The following is a 12,612-nucleotide window of genomic DNA, read 5'->3' on the forward strand; positions in this document are numbered from 1 at the left end:
GATCCGCTTCGGTTCTTGGTTTTTTCGGCCAACCCTATCTTGGCCCAGTGCCCACTTGACTCTATGGCCTAGGCCCAGTAACCAGCCATGTTTATTGTTCTATGTTTTTGACACTTGGACTCTGGGCTACTCTTGTAAAAACTTGGCGTGTTTTGGGATCCTTAATTTTCAGTCTAAATGTTTTATTAATGCAGGGATTTGTTGAAAGAATGACAATTCTTGTTTTTTGTAATCTTAATGTTACGGTTTAGCACGAGAGATTGGTCCCTCGTTTGGCATAGTGGAAAAATGTACGCTTAGTCAAGTTTAAAAATTCAAAAGAAATCAGAATTTAAATTCACGAGAAGAAAAACAAACAACGGTTATGGTAAAGTGGAAATGATCCTTCTCCTTCTGATTATAAGAGAGGGATTGAATGGGATTTGTAATTCATACCCGGTTCAGTTCGGTTTAATGTTTACATGATAGTCTTCCGTTGAAGCTTAGAAAAATATCTGTTACCATTTACTTACTTTCCATAGTTGAAAACAGAAGAAAATAAATACACATAGTGACGATGAATGTCACTAATTGACCAATAATAACACGCGGCTGATGTAACATAAGTTGATGTCACCAATAACATACGTCTGTCACATAACTAGGTCACAGCCAGTGACCTTTATAGTCGTCGTGTCTTAACTTTCTTTCCCCAACTCTCTCTCTTCTTCTCTCTTCACCATTTTAATTTTATTTTAATTAGTATTTTTAACAGATCTGGTTGAATTTTTATCACTTGACCCCACTGGATCTCTCTTGACAGAAACAAAGGATTGAACCATGAAGAATTGTGAGAGAATCGCCAATCTCGCTCTCGCAGGTTCTCCTTCTATACAATTTCACTTGCTCGATGACCCCTTTGTGGTTTTTTTTTTTAATTCCGATCGATTCACGATGATTTGATTGTCTCCTTTGGTGATTCCGAATGTTAGGTTACGAAAAGTTTGAACCTTTCGGTTTAATTGGTTCTGATCATGTTTGGTTTCCTTTAGGGTTTAGAGTTAATGGGTTTGATTGATTGTTTATAAAGTTGAGTTTTTTTTTTTGTTTGTGTTTGTGTTTGTGTTTGGTTTCAGGTTTGACAGTGGCACCACTCGTTGTGAATGTGAACCCGAACTTGAACGTTGTTCTTACGGCATGTCTCACTGTTTACGTGGGTTGCTTTCGTTCTGTGAAGGATTCTCCCCCAACGGTGAGAAGATCAGTTTTTAGTGAAACCCTTTTCCTGATTTGATCTGGATTGTTTTTGTTTGGAATGATTGTAGGAGACGATGTCGAAAGAACATGCTATGCGTTTCCCGTTGGTTGGGAGTGCTATGCTTCTCTCGCTTTTCTTGTTGTTCAAGTTTCTCTCTAAGGACTTGGTTAATGCCGTGCTCACTGCTTACTTCTTTGTTCTTGGGATCGTCGCTCTTTCGTATGTCTTGATCTAAATCATGCATCTGCTTTGTTGTTTTCTCTTTTGTCAAGTTTCTTGATATACAGTTATGTGTTGTGTTCTGCAGGGCGACGTTGTTGCCTGCCATCAGCAGGTTTCTGCCAAAACCATGGAATGATAATCTTATCGTCTGGCGCTTTCCTTATTTCAAATGTACGTAACGAAAATTGACTATCATCGCTCTTGTTTATTATCTGGATGTGGTTTTGGTTGGCGTAATGATCTTCCATGCTCTTTTGAAGTTTGCCTACTTTGTAAATCTGTGTGTTTTTACACTATCCAGTTATTGTTTTGGTTGAAATTTGCTTGTGTGATGCAGAGAGAGTTATGCTTTTTCTTACGAATTTCTGACACTTTTTGTCTTAAACAGCTGTGGAGGTAGAGTTCACAAAGTCACAAGTTATTGCGGGAATCCCTGGAACTTTCTTCTGCGCATGGTATGCTTGGAAAAAACATTGGCTGGCTAACAATATCCTCGGCCTTTCCTTCTGCATTCAGGTTACCTCCTTTTCATTCTGAGGAATACAATATAATAGTACAGTAAACTATGTGGCTCCATTATCAACAACTTTCTTTGAACTGGCATTAGTGTTGTCTGTTTGTTTTTTTGTAATTAACGATGCGGTCGATACAGGGAATTGAGATGCTCTCTCTTGGATCATTCAAGACTGGTGCCATCCTTTTGGTAAGAATGAAATATCTTACCTGCATCTTATGAATGATTGTTTTCTTGTAAATTATTGATATTTTTTTGTTTATACTTGACTTGCAGGTAGGACTGTTTTTCTATGATATTTTCTGGGTTTTCTTTACCCCAGTGATGGTTAGTGTTGCCAAATCCTTTGATGCTCCGATAAAGGTTAGTAAGAATGTCTCAGAAAGTACATAAAACAGAATTAATTTGATTTGTTGTTAGTAATTTTTAAAAGAATTTCATTTTTTGTAATTTCTTGTAAGCTTTTATTCCCTACGGGTGATGCTCTAAGACCCTACTCTATGCTTGGACTTGGTGATATTGTCATTCCTGGTATGTCCCCTTAAGGCCAATTGATAATGCTAGACTCAATATTCTTTTGGATATCGTATGAATGTGAGACATTAGTGTTTGTTTTTCTTTAGGTATTTTCGTTGCACTGGCTCTGAGATTTGATGTGTCAAGACGCAGCAAACCACAGTACTTCACAAGTGCATTTGTGGGATACGTTGCTGGAGTTGTCCTCACCATTGTAGTCATGAACTGGTTTCAAGCAGCACAGGTCTGTTTTTGATTGTGTCTTTACTGTTGACGACATCTCATTATTTTTGTGGAGTTTTTCTGATGGGTTTTGGTGTGTGTGTGTGTTTGCCTCTGTTTCAGCCTGCTTTGTTATACATTGTCCCAGCCGTCATTGGGTTCTTAGCTTCTCACTGCATTTGGAACGGTGACATCAAACCGGTTTGTTTTCTCTTCCTTTCGTTTTAACTGTTTCAAACGCAAACACAATCACAGCTTTAGTTAAATGCTTATGGGTTTCTTTTTCTTTGCAGTTGATGGCGTTTGATGAATCATCGAAGAGTACTGAGGAGGAATCGAAGAGTAGTGAGGGAGAGGTTAATAAAAGTCATGCAGAATGAAGAAATGGTGGAGAAAGAAGGGGCAGCGAGGAGAAAAGTATTTATACACATGAATGTGTGTTTTATATGTATGGAAACGGAAGGAAAACAGTTTTTGTTTCCAGTTATCATCAGTCCCTTCAAGATAGTTCACCCTTCTTTTTTTTGTTCTATTTAGATTTTCAAATATATTTTCGCAAAGACTAATGTAAGTTAATACAAGTTACAACAGGTTTCCTTTTGACTTGTTTCTTTTTTCGTCCAATGTTAATTTTGTTGATAGGAAGCTGTTAAATCTTCAACGTGAACTTATGCCAGAAGAAGTGCATAGGCAACTTCCGTATCTCTCTCTAGTTACAAATCATGATGATGCTAAGTCGATGAAAGATTACCATCCAATAGCATATGCTGTGTAACACTTTGTAAAGTGGTTTCCAAGACATTGAGCCATTCAATAGGCAAAACAGAATGTCCATGTGTTCTTTCATCGATTTACATCTATATGACTCGAAGCACTAACACGAGATTGGTCACATAAGCAAACAAGATTCTGGTATCCTGATCGAGTCTTTTACCTTTGTATCTCAGCTTGCCTCTTAAGACCAAAATGACTTGACAAGTCACAAGACTACAGACCAGGTTACTATCAGGACAATCATAGATTGTCAATTGCATAAAAACTTAAAAATTTCCATAATGTTATTGTTTGTACAAGATTGAAAAACATGGATATTGAATTACAAAATATGAAATAATTTCAAGAAAAAATATTAGTCATATAGATAGAAATATATCCATAATTATTTCCTTGTTTGTCATTTGATAACTCTATATTTAAACAATGAGGCCTAGGTACTGAAAGCGCAAAAATGAAAGCCCATTAAGGCTTTTGCTATAATGCGCCGCGTCCTTTATATTAAAAACTAACAGCAACGGTCTTCTTGTTTACTTTTAGAGACACTCCCAAGGCTCCGAATCTTTCACAACCATCCTCTCCCTCCATCTCTATTCCTAGGGTTTCTTCTTCTTCTTCTTCAATCCCCCCCAAATTGGGTAACGCCTTCTCTCTCTCCCACTACGCGAAGAAAACAAAATCAATCTTCTGCTCAGTTTTCGTGATTCAATTGCTCACTAACTCATTGCAATTGCAATCAGAGAAGACATGTATCCGTCAAGAGAGGGAGCGGTGGCTACGGACAACAGCCGCAGGGATCGCAATCGGGTTATCCTCAGAATGTAAGATGATCAAATCTTTACGCTTCAAAATCCCATCTTTATTATTACTAAATTTGATTCAAGTTAACCCCTCACTTCATTGTCTCTGTATCAATAGTTTGTTGTGTTACAGTTTGCATGATACTGGTTATTATGATGATTTGGCAGACTGATTTGTACAGTATGACCAAGCCTCACTCCTCCGTTGACAACAGTTATTCATTCCATCGCTCCATACCTCTGCTGTTGATGGACATGTCAGGTATATTCTTTCTTGATGATACATTCTTCTGTAGGATCAACTGTTCATAGCATAGAGCTTAGGTTTAGAAATAGTTTCATTTCTAGTACCGGTGTGATCTGTATTATTTTTTTGTTCGGTACGGAAGCTATGTTTTCCCAAGACCTTTCTATAGAAACTTGCAATAACGTTTGAAGAAAATTGGTATCTTATGTGGGTTATTCTACTTCCTCTTGCCACCTTGTGGTATCATTTTACCTGCTTTTTGAACTTGCTGTGACAAATATCTCGTTGCACTATCCTGCTATATGTTGTCCTGAGTTTGGTAGCATTTTGGAGGGAAAATATGCACCCTGATATATGGTTTGTGGTCTCTAGTTAATTTCCCTAATTGCGATGAGTTTTTTTTGTCTTTGGGACTTTGAACTGAAGGAAGCTTGGAAAAGTTTACAAGGATAAAAAACAATAAATGCTTTATATATTCGTTGATAAGACACCTTATGGTGACAGGAATGAAAATTGCAGAGTTACCGCAATGTTTATGGCCAGTGTGCATAATTCTCTATTTGGTGATTGTGTGACTTGTTTGTAGGTTTTATCCTCGCGATTGGTTGACATGGAGAAGGATTACTTGGCACTAGATAAAAGACCCCCAAGGCTTTTTGTGCCCTCTGAGTTTTCCAAGGTATCTGCTTCTCTATCTCTCAATTATTTTTCTTAACCCTCAGTGGAGCACTAAATGATCGTAAACCTCAATATATGCATTTCAGGTTGTAGTGAACTGGCCGAAACAAAAGCTTTCACTTTCGATGCATACTGCTGTGAGGTGAATTATTTCTGCTTTCTCATTTATGATTTATTTAACCCTGCTCAAGCAGTTTAAATAGATCATAAGTTCTGGAGTTTTTGTTCCCTACCCGAGTCAGTATATTAGAGCGAAATTTGTGGATTCACTTTTGCTTTATTGTATATATTTAGCTAAAGTCTTTTGTTGAGGACGGCAGTTTTGAGCATGATTACACTGAAGATGGTGGAGTTTATGTGAAATATACGCCCACAAAGTCTTTAGCTGTGCAAACTGGAGGCATGACTGTTTGGAATTAATATTTTCTCATCAGACAAGATTACTTCGTGTTTTTGCTTTGTATGGTCTTCTACCTCTTTGAGTGTGTCATTGCACAATTTATCACCACTGGTACTGATTCTGATTGTATTGAAAAAGAAATTGGCTCATGTGTAATGTGTTTCTCTGTTGTTCAGATGATTTTGATGAGTGGGCTGAGCAGGACTGCTTGGGAAGATCTTGCTTCAGATAAACTATTTGAATACCTCATATATGCAACATATTAAAATTTGGGGTTCTTGAAAAAGATCGTTCTTTCATGGCGACTGGTGGTCCCTGGGATCCCACAGACGGCATTGACCCATCAGTTGATCAGTCTTCCTTAATCAAGACAATGCTGAGGTGTGTTTCTTCCCTTGTACGCTTTTTGTTGCCTTTTGTTCATTGTCTGAGCCACACAAAGGATAAGCTACATCTTGATCTTAGCAACTGTCGTCACTGGAATCCATTTCTTGAGGTATGTTTTACCTCTCTTAGTTTAAGGGTGCATTGAGATGTTGGACAAGTGGATATGTGACGGTAGTGACTGCTTTATTTCATCAAGATCACTGTATTGTTTGTCCCTGATTTATCAGAATGTCTTCCTTCATTTGATGCTTGGAAAACCCAATGGTTGGCACACAAGAAAGCTCTTGCTGGCAAAGTAGCCAAGGATGCAGAGAAAAAGACCTCGGGAGACCCGTCTAGCGCTCAGGCATCTGGAACTAAGAAACGGTGAAAAAGATTATTAAAAGAGTTGTTAAAACGCCTGTCAACGATGAGAAGGGTGTTTGCGAGACCCGCAGAAAACGAAGAGAAGGGCTCAGAAATTATTGTTGGAGCTCAAAAAGGTGAGAGCTCAGATCCTGCTGCTAATGCTAATGAGCAGACCCCTTCAAAGACAATTGTAAAGAAAAGAATCGTTAAAAAGGTGGCTAAAAAGAAGGTTGCTGAAGTAGACAAGAGCATGGACAGTGACTCGAAGGTACATGGAGATGATGATGAGAAAAAGGTAGTGGAGGCGGGGAAGAAAACCCCTGATTCAGGTAGTAATGAGATGAAATCTCCAGAAGAAAAGAAAGAAGAGGAACCTCCTCGGCCTGGATTTATTCTACAACTCAAACGGAACAAAGATTCTAAAGTAGGGGGACAATAACTTAGAGGTTTCATGTTACATTTGGTAATAGCTATTATCGTCTTTTGCAGCTTTGACTCATTTAAGGTTCTTTCTTTTAGCAGTTGCGTTCACTTTCTTATGTTAGGGTAAGAAGAAGCTTGAACTCGTCTTTAAACTGTCATCTCATTATCTCTCAGAACGAATTTGCAATAATGTTTTTTTTTGTTTTCTCAGGTTGAAGATATGAGAATAACTATTCACAGCTTGGGAAAATTCATATCTCACCGAGAAGTCAAGGTGAAACAGATTTCTCCTAACATGAGTTTGTCAATCATGTAATTACAGAATTGAGTAAAACTGTTTCCGTATCTTTTTGATCGTTGTGCTTTGCTAGAGAGCAACACAGGAAGAGATGATCGAATTCTATACAATAAGCTTGTTAGGTTGTCTTTATAGAGAGTTAGAGACTATATAGTCAATGAAGTTCTTGTTTCTTAGTGTTTTATTCTTTGGAACTTCTTGAGAAATGTTTTTCTTCACGTGTTCACTTGCAACTATATGAATAAACTGAAATTTTGGTGATAAAGATTCTTGCTTTTAATCTAATTTGAGCAGATGTCAAAAGCACATTACATCATATGATCAAACGCAGCATCAGGAGCTGTACGGTTCTCAGGTTTATAAAGTATCCAAGGCTTATAAACCTCCAAGACCTTGGAGCTACATATCCAAATGTAGACGAAACACTTGTCATATCCAAAAGGTACATTTCCACAAGAGCTTTTCTGTTATGCATCTTTTTTCTCCTCTCTATTACATAAGAAACTAACTTGTGGTGGTACTAAAGAACTCAAAACGAGAAATACAGAGTACATTGCTTAATGACGATTATCTACCTTCTGCCCCTCAAAAAACGTATATCTGCCTTTACATAATTTAAGACAAGAGATAGAACAAACTAGTTGTCTTTGTCATCATCCTCTTCGTAGTTGAACGGTAATGGAACCGTCTTGAATGCTCTGTACTTCCCCACATTGTTCAAATGCTCGTTCTCTAACCTGAAGAAGTTCCATATCCCACGGCGGATAATCTCTAAACTGGCTACGACAGCAACCATCGTGTTCCTGTGCATAAATGAGAAGTTGAAATCCAGCACGGTCTGCAGCCACGCAAATCTAAGCAAGACGTTCAAGATCTGCACAAGTTTTTTCTTATAGAGTTAGTAATCAGTTTTGCTCTTATGGTTTCAAAATGATGAAGGGCTTATTATTAGTTGCTCACCATAGCAATGAAGTATACTTTCTTTTGTGGGATAAGTAGTTTATCCCTGAGCCAACGGTTCTTAGAAGTCTTGTTTAGAAGACCCCAGTCTAACACCAAGTCCCAGTAAGTACAGAAAATAGCAGCAATAGCTGAGACTATCCCGGCCAACATTCTCCAGACAAACTTATGTTCCTCGTCGACAACACTGTAAGCTGTCCTCAAGCAGACCGCCATTATAGTCAAGAAGTACTTGAGACCATTGTATCCTTGTTCTGCGTTTTTCTCTTCAAATAGCCGTCTCAAGCACTGCACAAGTATCAGGTTCTAAGCTATATGAATGAAGAAAATGAATAAGATTTTGTCTGATGAGTCTTTTGTACCTGAAGGAGACGAAAAACGTATGGGAAGGCAGCAACAATGAACAGAAAAGAATTGTATGCATCTGATTCTGTGCAAGTGTTTGTTCTATGTCTGAAATCTCCCCAACCGTAGTGACATATGTAAAACTGGACGCTTCTAAGAGCTTGCACCTGGCTTGTTAACTGATCTCCCAGCAAGAAATCAGGTAAAGTTACCTTGTAAAGAGGAGCAGCAAGGCAGTGGAAGAGGCATGTGAGGAAGAACAAGCGACTCGAGCGGTAGAAGAAGTTGAATGGTAAGACTAGAACTATAAACATAACCTAGAGATCACAAACATTAACCTGTTAGTATCTTCATGCAGCTGAGTTTATTGCATTTTAGGGACTTACAATGAGGAGGAGAAGAGGAAGAAGTTCGGTGAATAGTTTGTATTCTTGAGTTTCAGGGTCCACCTCCATGTCAAGATTAGCAATAACACAAAGAAGTGCCAAAACTCCAATGCTGAAGCCCACAAGTAGAACTTGTCTGTATCCAAGCTCAGATCCTTGCTTGAACCCAAATATGAAGGAATAGTTCACTCGATACCGCCTCCAATAGTAAATGTTTCCAGCATACATAAGTATGTGCAGCACAATGAACCCAAACAAGCTGCAAGAACAAGAAGAAAGAAAGTGTAAGAGAGAAGCAAATCGTTAGTATAAACATAGTAAGCAAATTAAATTAGGTTTTACCTGTAAAGAGGGAACATAATGTCCATGTACTGTTTTTGGCCTTGTTCTTGCAGAATGTTCCGGGTGCGTATGATGGCGAATAGAGCCACTACTAGTGAGAACACACATCCACCCAAGAAGCCTGAAAAAGTACTTTCTAAAATTAGAAACTTCTTCCACAAACAAAGAAACCTGAAAGATTGAAAGAGGAAAGTATAATGAATATACTGTACCTGTGGAGAATGTAATACGATGTCTCTCTCTTTTAGGTTTGGGTCTCAAGATGTTCATTCCTTTTGTTCTGTTAGCATTGGTGAAATGCTTTATGAAGGTAGCTTCAACACGCTCTATGAGTTTATTTACCTGTGACAATGGTGAAGCAAGAGAATATCAGTCTTAAGAAGTATCAGTCAACTTCATCAAATAAAAGAGCTTACGTCATCAGAGCTTCCAAAGCAGGAGTTATCAACCATCTTCATGTAAGACTTTGTAGCATGCCTCGAAGTTATCTGTTTAAAGAGTAGCTTGGTGAACACGTTTTCAGTAAGCCCTAAACTAAAAAACTCTCAATCTCTTACCTTATCATACTTCTTCAGTATCTTTGAAAACGCCAACACATTCAAGAAGCTATAGCTCTTTAGCAGCCTAAGCTTCTGGTAGAACTCAACAAAGGCGCGTCTGAGCTTCTCTTCGACTCTCCTCAGGTTATCTCTGCTGAACTTAAGCTCTGTATTCGATACCTGTAGAACGCTTTTGATGGTGGAGCGTGGCGTTTCCTTCGTATGGTTCATCTTGACACGATCAAGAACCTCTATAGGAGATGGCCTCGCAGCTTTTAATCTACTTATGTCACTGGTCACTACGTCGGACACATCTTTATCTTCTTCTTTGTCCGCATCATCGTCATCTTCATCTTCGTCGGACTTACCAGCTTTGCTAGATCCTCCTTCTTGTATTGCCTCCATGTGAGCTTGACCTCCAGGTTTCACTGCAACCAAACCGGAGTTTTAAATCATCAAATTTCATTAATGGTTCGGTAAAACCGGAATTAATCATTAAATATAACCAACCAGATTAAATTTCAATCTGGCTAAAACCGGAATCAATTATTAGTCAACCCATACTTTGGATAAACCGGAAATTAAACCGGTGAGAATGCACATAGTCATCACTCACTCAGTTAGACTCCTTCCCGTCCGCAAAAATTGAAATTTTGAGATGTTTTTCGTTTCACAAATATAAAGTTCTATATATTTTTTTTTGTAAAAATAGTTCTATATATTCAATATAATTTTTAGAATGTTTATGATTTTTCTCAGATTAATTAAGATAACTACTAGTTAAATAAACTGAACTTTAAAATTATGATAATAGAAAGTAGTATTACTTTTGAGATTGTATATTTATTTTAAATTGTATAAAAATAAAAATAAAATTATTCTTTTTTTTTGTTGTAACTATATAAAATTATTCTTGAAACAGAGAGAATATTACATACTGGATCTAGCACCGGCGGGAGTAGAAGCTGCGACGGCCGCCGCAGAATTAGCGACGTCAGAAGCTAACTGAGCCATCTCAACCGTACGTTCCTCCCATGGCCACCCATCAGGATGCTCAACTTTCACACGGAAAGCTATCAAAGCATCCATCTGCTTGTTGAGCATCACAGCTTCTTTCATCACTTCTTCGACTTTCTCTTTATAGAACCTCTCCACTTTGTTGAACTCGTCGTCTAGTCGCCGGAAAAACACCATCTCGTACTCCCCTCCTTCCTCCGCCGTCATGAGAAACGTCGTCTCGTATCCGTGACTCGCCGAGTGAACCAAGATGGGAGCTGACTTCAAACCTTCCTCGATGTCGTCGTCTGAATCTGAAAAATGACCACCACCGTGCCCGTGTCCGTGTCCGTGGTGATGTCTTTTTAGTCTCGACTTTGAGAGTAAGCCGCTGAATGTTCGGTAGAGCGTGAACTTCCGGTGGAGGTGGTGGCCGTGACCGTGGTGAGGATTCTTTTTGTGTTTGAAGTTGATGATGTCTTTTAAAAGGGTTTTGAGGTAATTGTAATCCATGTAGGTTTCGTGCCATTCAGGCACCATCTGCGACGAGAACTCTTTCCCGAACTTCATTCTTCTTCCCTCTTCTGTTCTTGTCTGAAAGATAATCTTTTGGTTCTTTTCTCTCTTGTTTTTTTTTTGTGAGGTTAAGAGTAGTACTGGAAAAGAACTTATAGGGATGTATTAAACAGTGACAAGTCGCAGAAAGTCCCAAAAGCTGTCTGATATCATTGATATAAAATAGTATTCATGTGTACTAATTTTGAATAATTTAAATTGTTTCCTTTTCAGTCTTGTTGAAAAATGAAACCCATTTCATTCACCAATGTGTTCAGAAATGGTAACCAAAGCGCGTGTAAAACGAATAGAAACAAGCACGACTGATTATTTTTTTAAAAAAGTTGATGCCAGTCTGAGTATCCAAATTTAAAATCTAGAAATTTTGAGTGAGTAGTCTTTTTCATAGTTACGTGTTTTTAATTTGCACAATAAGGCTTTAGTTGCTTTTAGTAGTAACTCGTTGCAATATGAGTTTCTTTTTACAGAAAATCGTCTTAATTTGAGTTAATGAATCTGCCGGTATATAACAAGATATATGATTACGTCTAGATCTTATAATAGTATAAATTAAATTGGTCATCGATGAAACGAAAGAAAATTGATGGTGGGGCTTGTAGGGAAAATAATCAAAGATTTGTAAGTCTTGCAAACGAAATGTTTAACTTTTTCCAAAAGATAGATGTAAGCTTTGATATATTTTTTCTCAAAAAAAGTTTCCTATATATATATTTTGGTTTAAGTGTTTAATTATTGCCAAAAATGTTTGTTTTTTAAAAGAGGCTTAATAATAGATATAAAGTTTAATTATTGCCAAAATGCTTGTTTTTTAAAAGAGGCTTAATAGATATAAAGTTCGATAGACTATCGCTAGACATCTAATCTATTAAAATTGAAGTACGAATTAAAATTAACTCTTATTTCACCTTTAATATTATAAGTTTATGACACTGGCATAAACCATGATTGATAACATTAAACCACCTATATTTAATTGACTTATTTAACCATTCATTATCTCTTTCCTTAGCCAATCATAACTCTTTTTAAAATTTGAAAACACACCAAAAATCCAATCTATCCCCATGTCTTATATTGCACCATTAACCTATGTGTGGTAAACCTAAACCATAGAATTATCATAAATTTAGTCAACAAAATTCAACACGAATTGAACATGTCACATAGTGCTCGAATAAAAAAAATTCCTCAAGTTTGCAAAAATCATATGCTTATTCTCCAGATTAGATATTAATATAAGAAAATAATAAAAAACTCTTTATCAAGTTAAGTTTTTTTTAATGTATATCATTAAATAAACTGTTATGTCGGTTTGTATAGATTTCAAATCTTGAATAAAAATCTGGGTTTTTGTGAATCATGTCAAATCATATACTGAAACTATGATTTCTATAACCACGAT

The 12,612-nt window shown here is 37.3% G+C and overlaps 3 protein-coding genes across 4 annotated transcripts; 2 read left to right on the top strand and 1 right to left on the bottom strand.

The window, feature by feature from the left end:
* The first annotated feature begins 654 nt into the window (after positions 1-654).
* LOC103853961 (signal peptide peptidase) lies at positions 655-3,333 on the top strand. The gene is made up of 11 exons (XM_009130855.3): positions 655-859; positions 1,116-1,231; positions 1,305-1,456; positions 1,545-1,630; positions 1,848-1,975; positions 2,112-2,162; positions 2,250-2,336; positions 2,435-2,504; positions 2,597-2,733; positions 2,835-2,912; positions 3,005-3,333. Exons 1-11 carry the CDS (start codon positions 820-822, stop codon positions 3,089-3,091), a joined length of 1,032 nt encoding a protein of 343 aa, XP_009129103.1. The 5' UTR covers positions 655-819; the 3' UTR covers positions 3,092-3,333.
* Positions 3,334-3,568: 235 nt separating this feature from the next.
* Positions 3,569-7,642, top strand: LOC117131712 (protein SHORT ROOT IN SALT MEDIUM 1-like). The gene is made up of 8 exons (XM_033283989.1): positions 3,569-4,306; positions 5,119-5,211; positions 5,297-5,352; positions 5,523-5,670; positions 5,787-6,769; positions 6,868-6,891; positions 6,980-7,042; positions 7,361-7,642. The coding sequence occupies exons 5-8, from the start codon at positions 6,407-6,409 to the stop codon at positions 7,385-7,387; spliced, it is 477 nt and encodes a 158-aa protein (XP_033139880.1). The 5' UTR covers positions 3,569-4,306; positions 5,119-5,211; positions 5,297-5,352; positions 5,523-5,670; positions 5,787-6,406; the 3' UTR covers positions 7,388-7,642.
* Positions 7,447-11,398, bottom strand: LOC103853960 (phosphate transporter PHO1 homolog 5). 2 transcript variants are annotated; one of them, XM_009130854.3, is made up of 9 exons: positions 10,577-11,398; positions 9,657-10,066; positions 9,516-9,587; positions 9,312-9,441; positions 9,100-9,220; positions 8,758-9,016; positions 8,389-8,688; positions 8,027-8,314; positions 7,447-7,940 (listed from the first exon to the last, which is right to left on the bottom strand). In XM_009130854.3, the coding sequence occupies exons 1-9, from the start codon at positions 11,202-11,204 to the stop codon at positions 7,704-7,706; spliced, it is 2,445 nt and encodes an 814-aa protein (XP_009129102.2). In that variant the 5' UTR covers positions 11,205-11,398; the 3' UTR covers positions 7,447-7,703. The 2 variants fall into 2 exon arrangements, with proteins under 2 accessions (XP_009129102.2, XP_033139830.1); XM_033283939.1 differs by having other exon boundaries at positions 10,573-10,809.
* Positions 11,399-12,612: the final 1,214 nt, after the last annotated feature.

This window comes from Brassica rapa, chromosome A02, assembly GCF_000309985.2.
Source record: "Brassica rapa cultivar Chiifu-401-42 chromosome A02, CAAS_Brap_v3.01, whole genome shotgun sequence".
Lineage (NCBI taxonomy): Eukaryota > Viridiplantae > Streptophyta > Magnoliopsida > Brassicales > Brassicaceae > Brassica > Brassica rapa.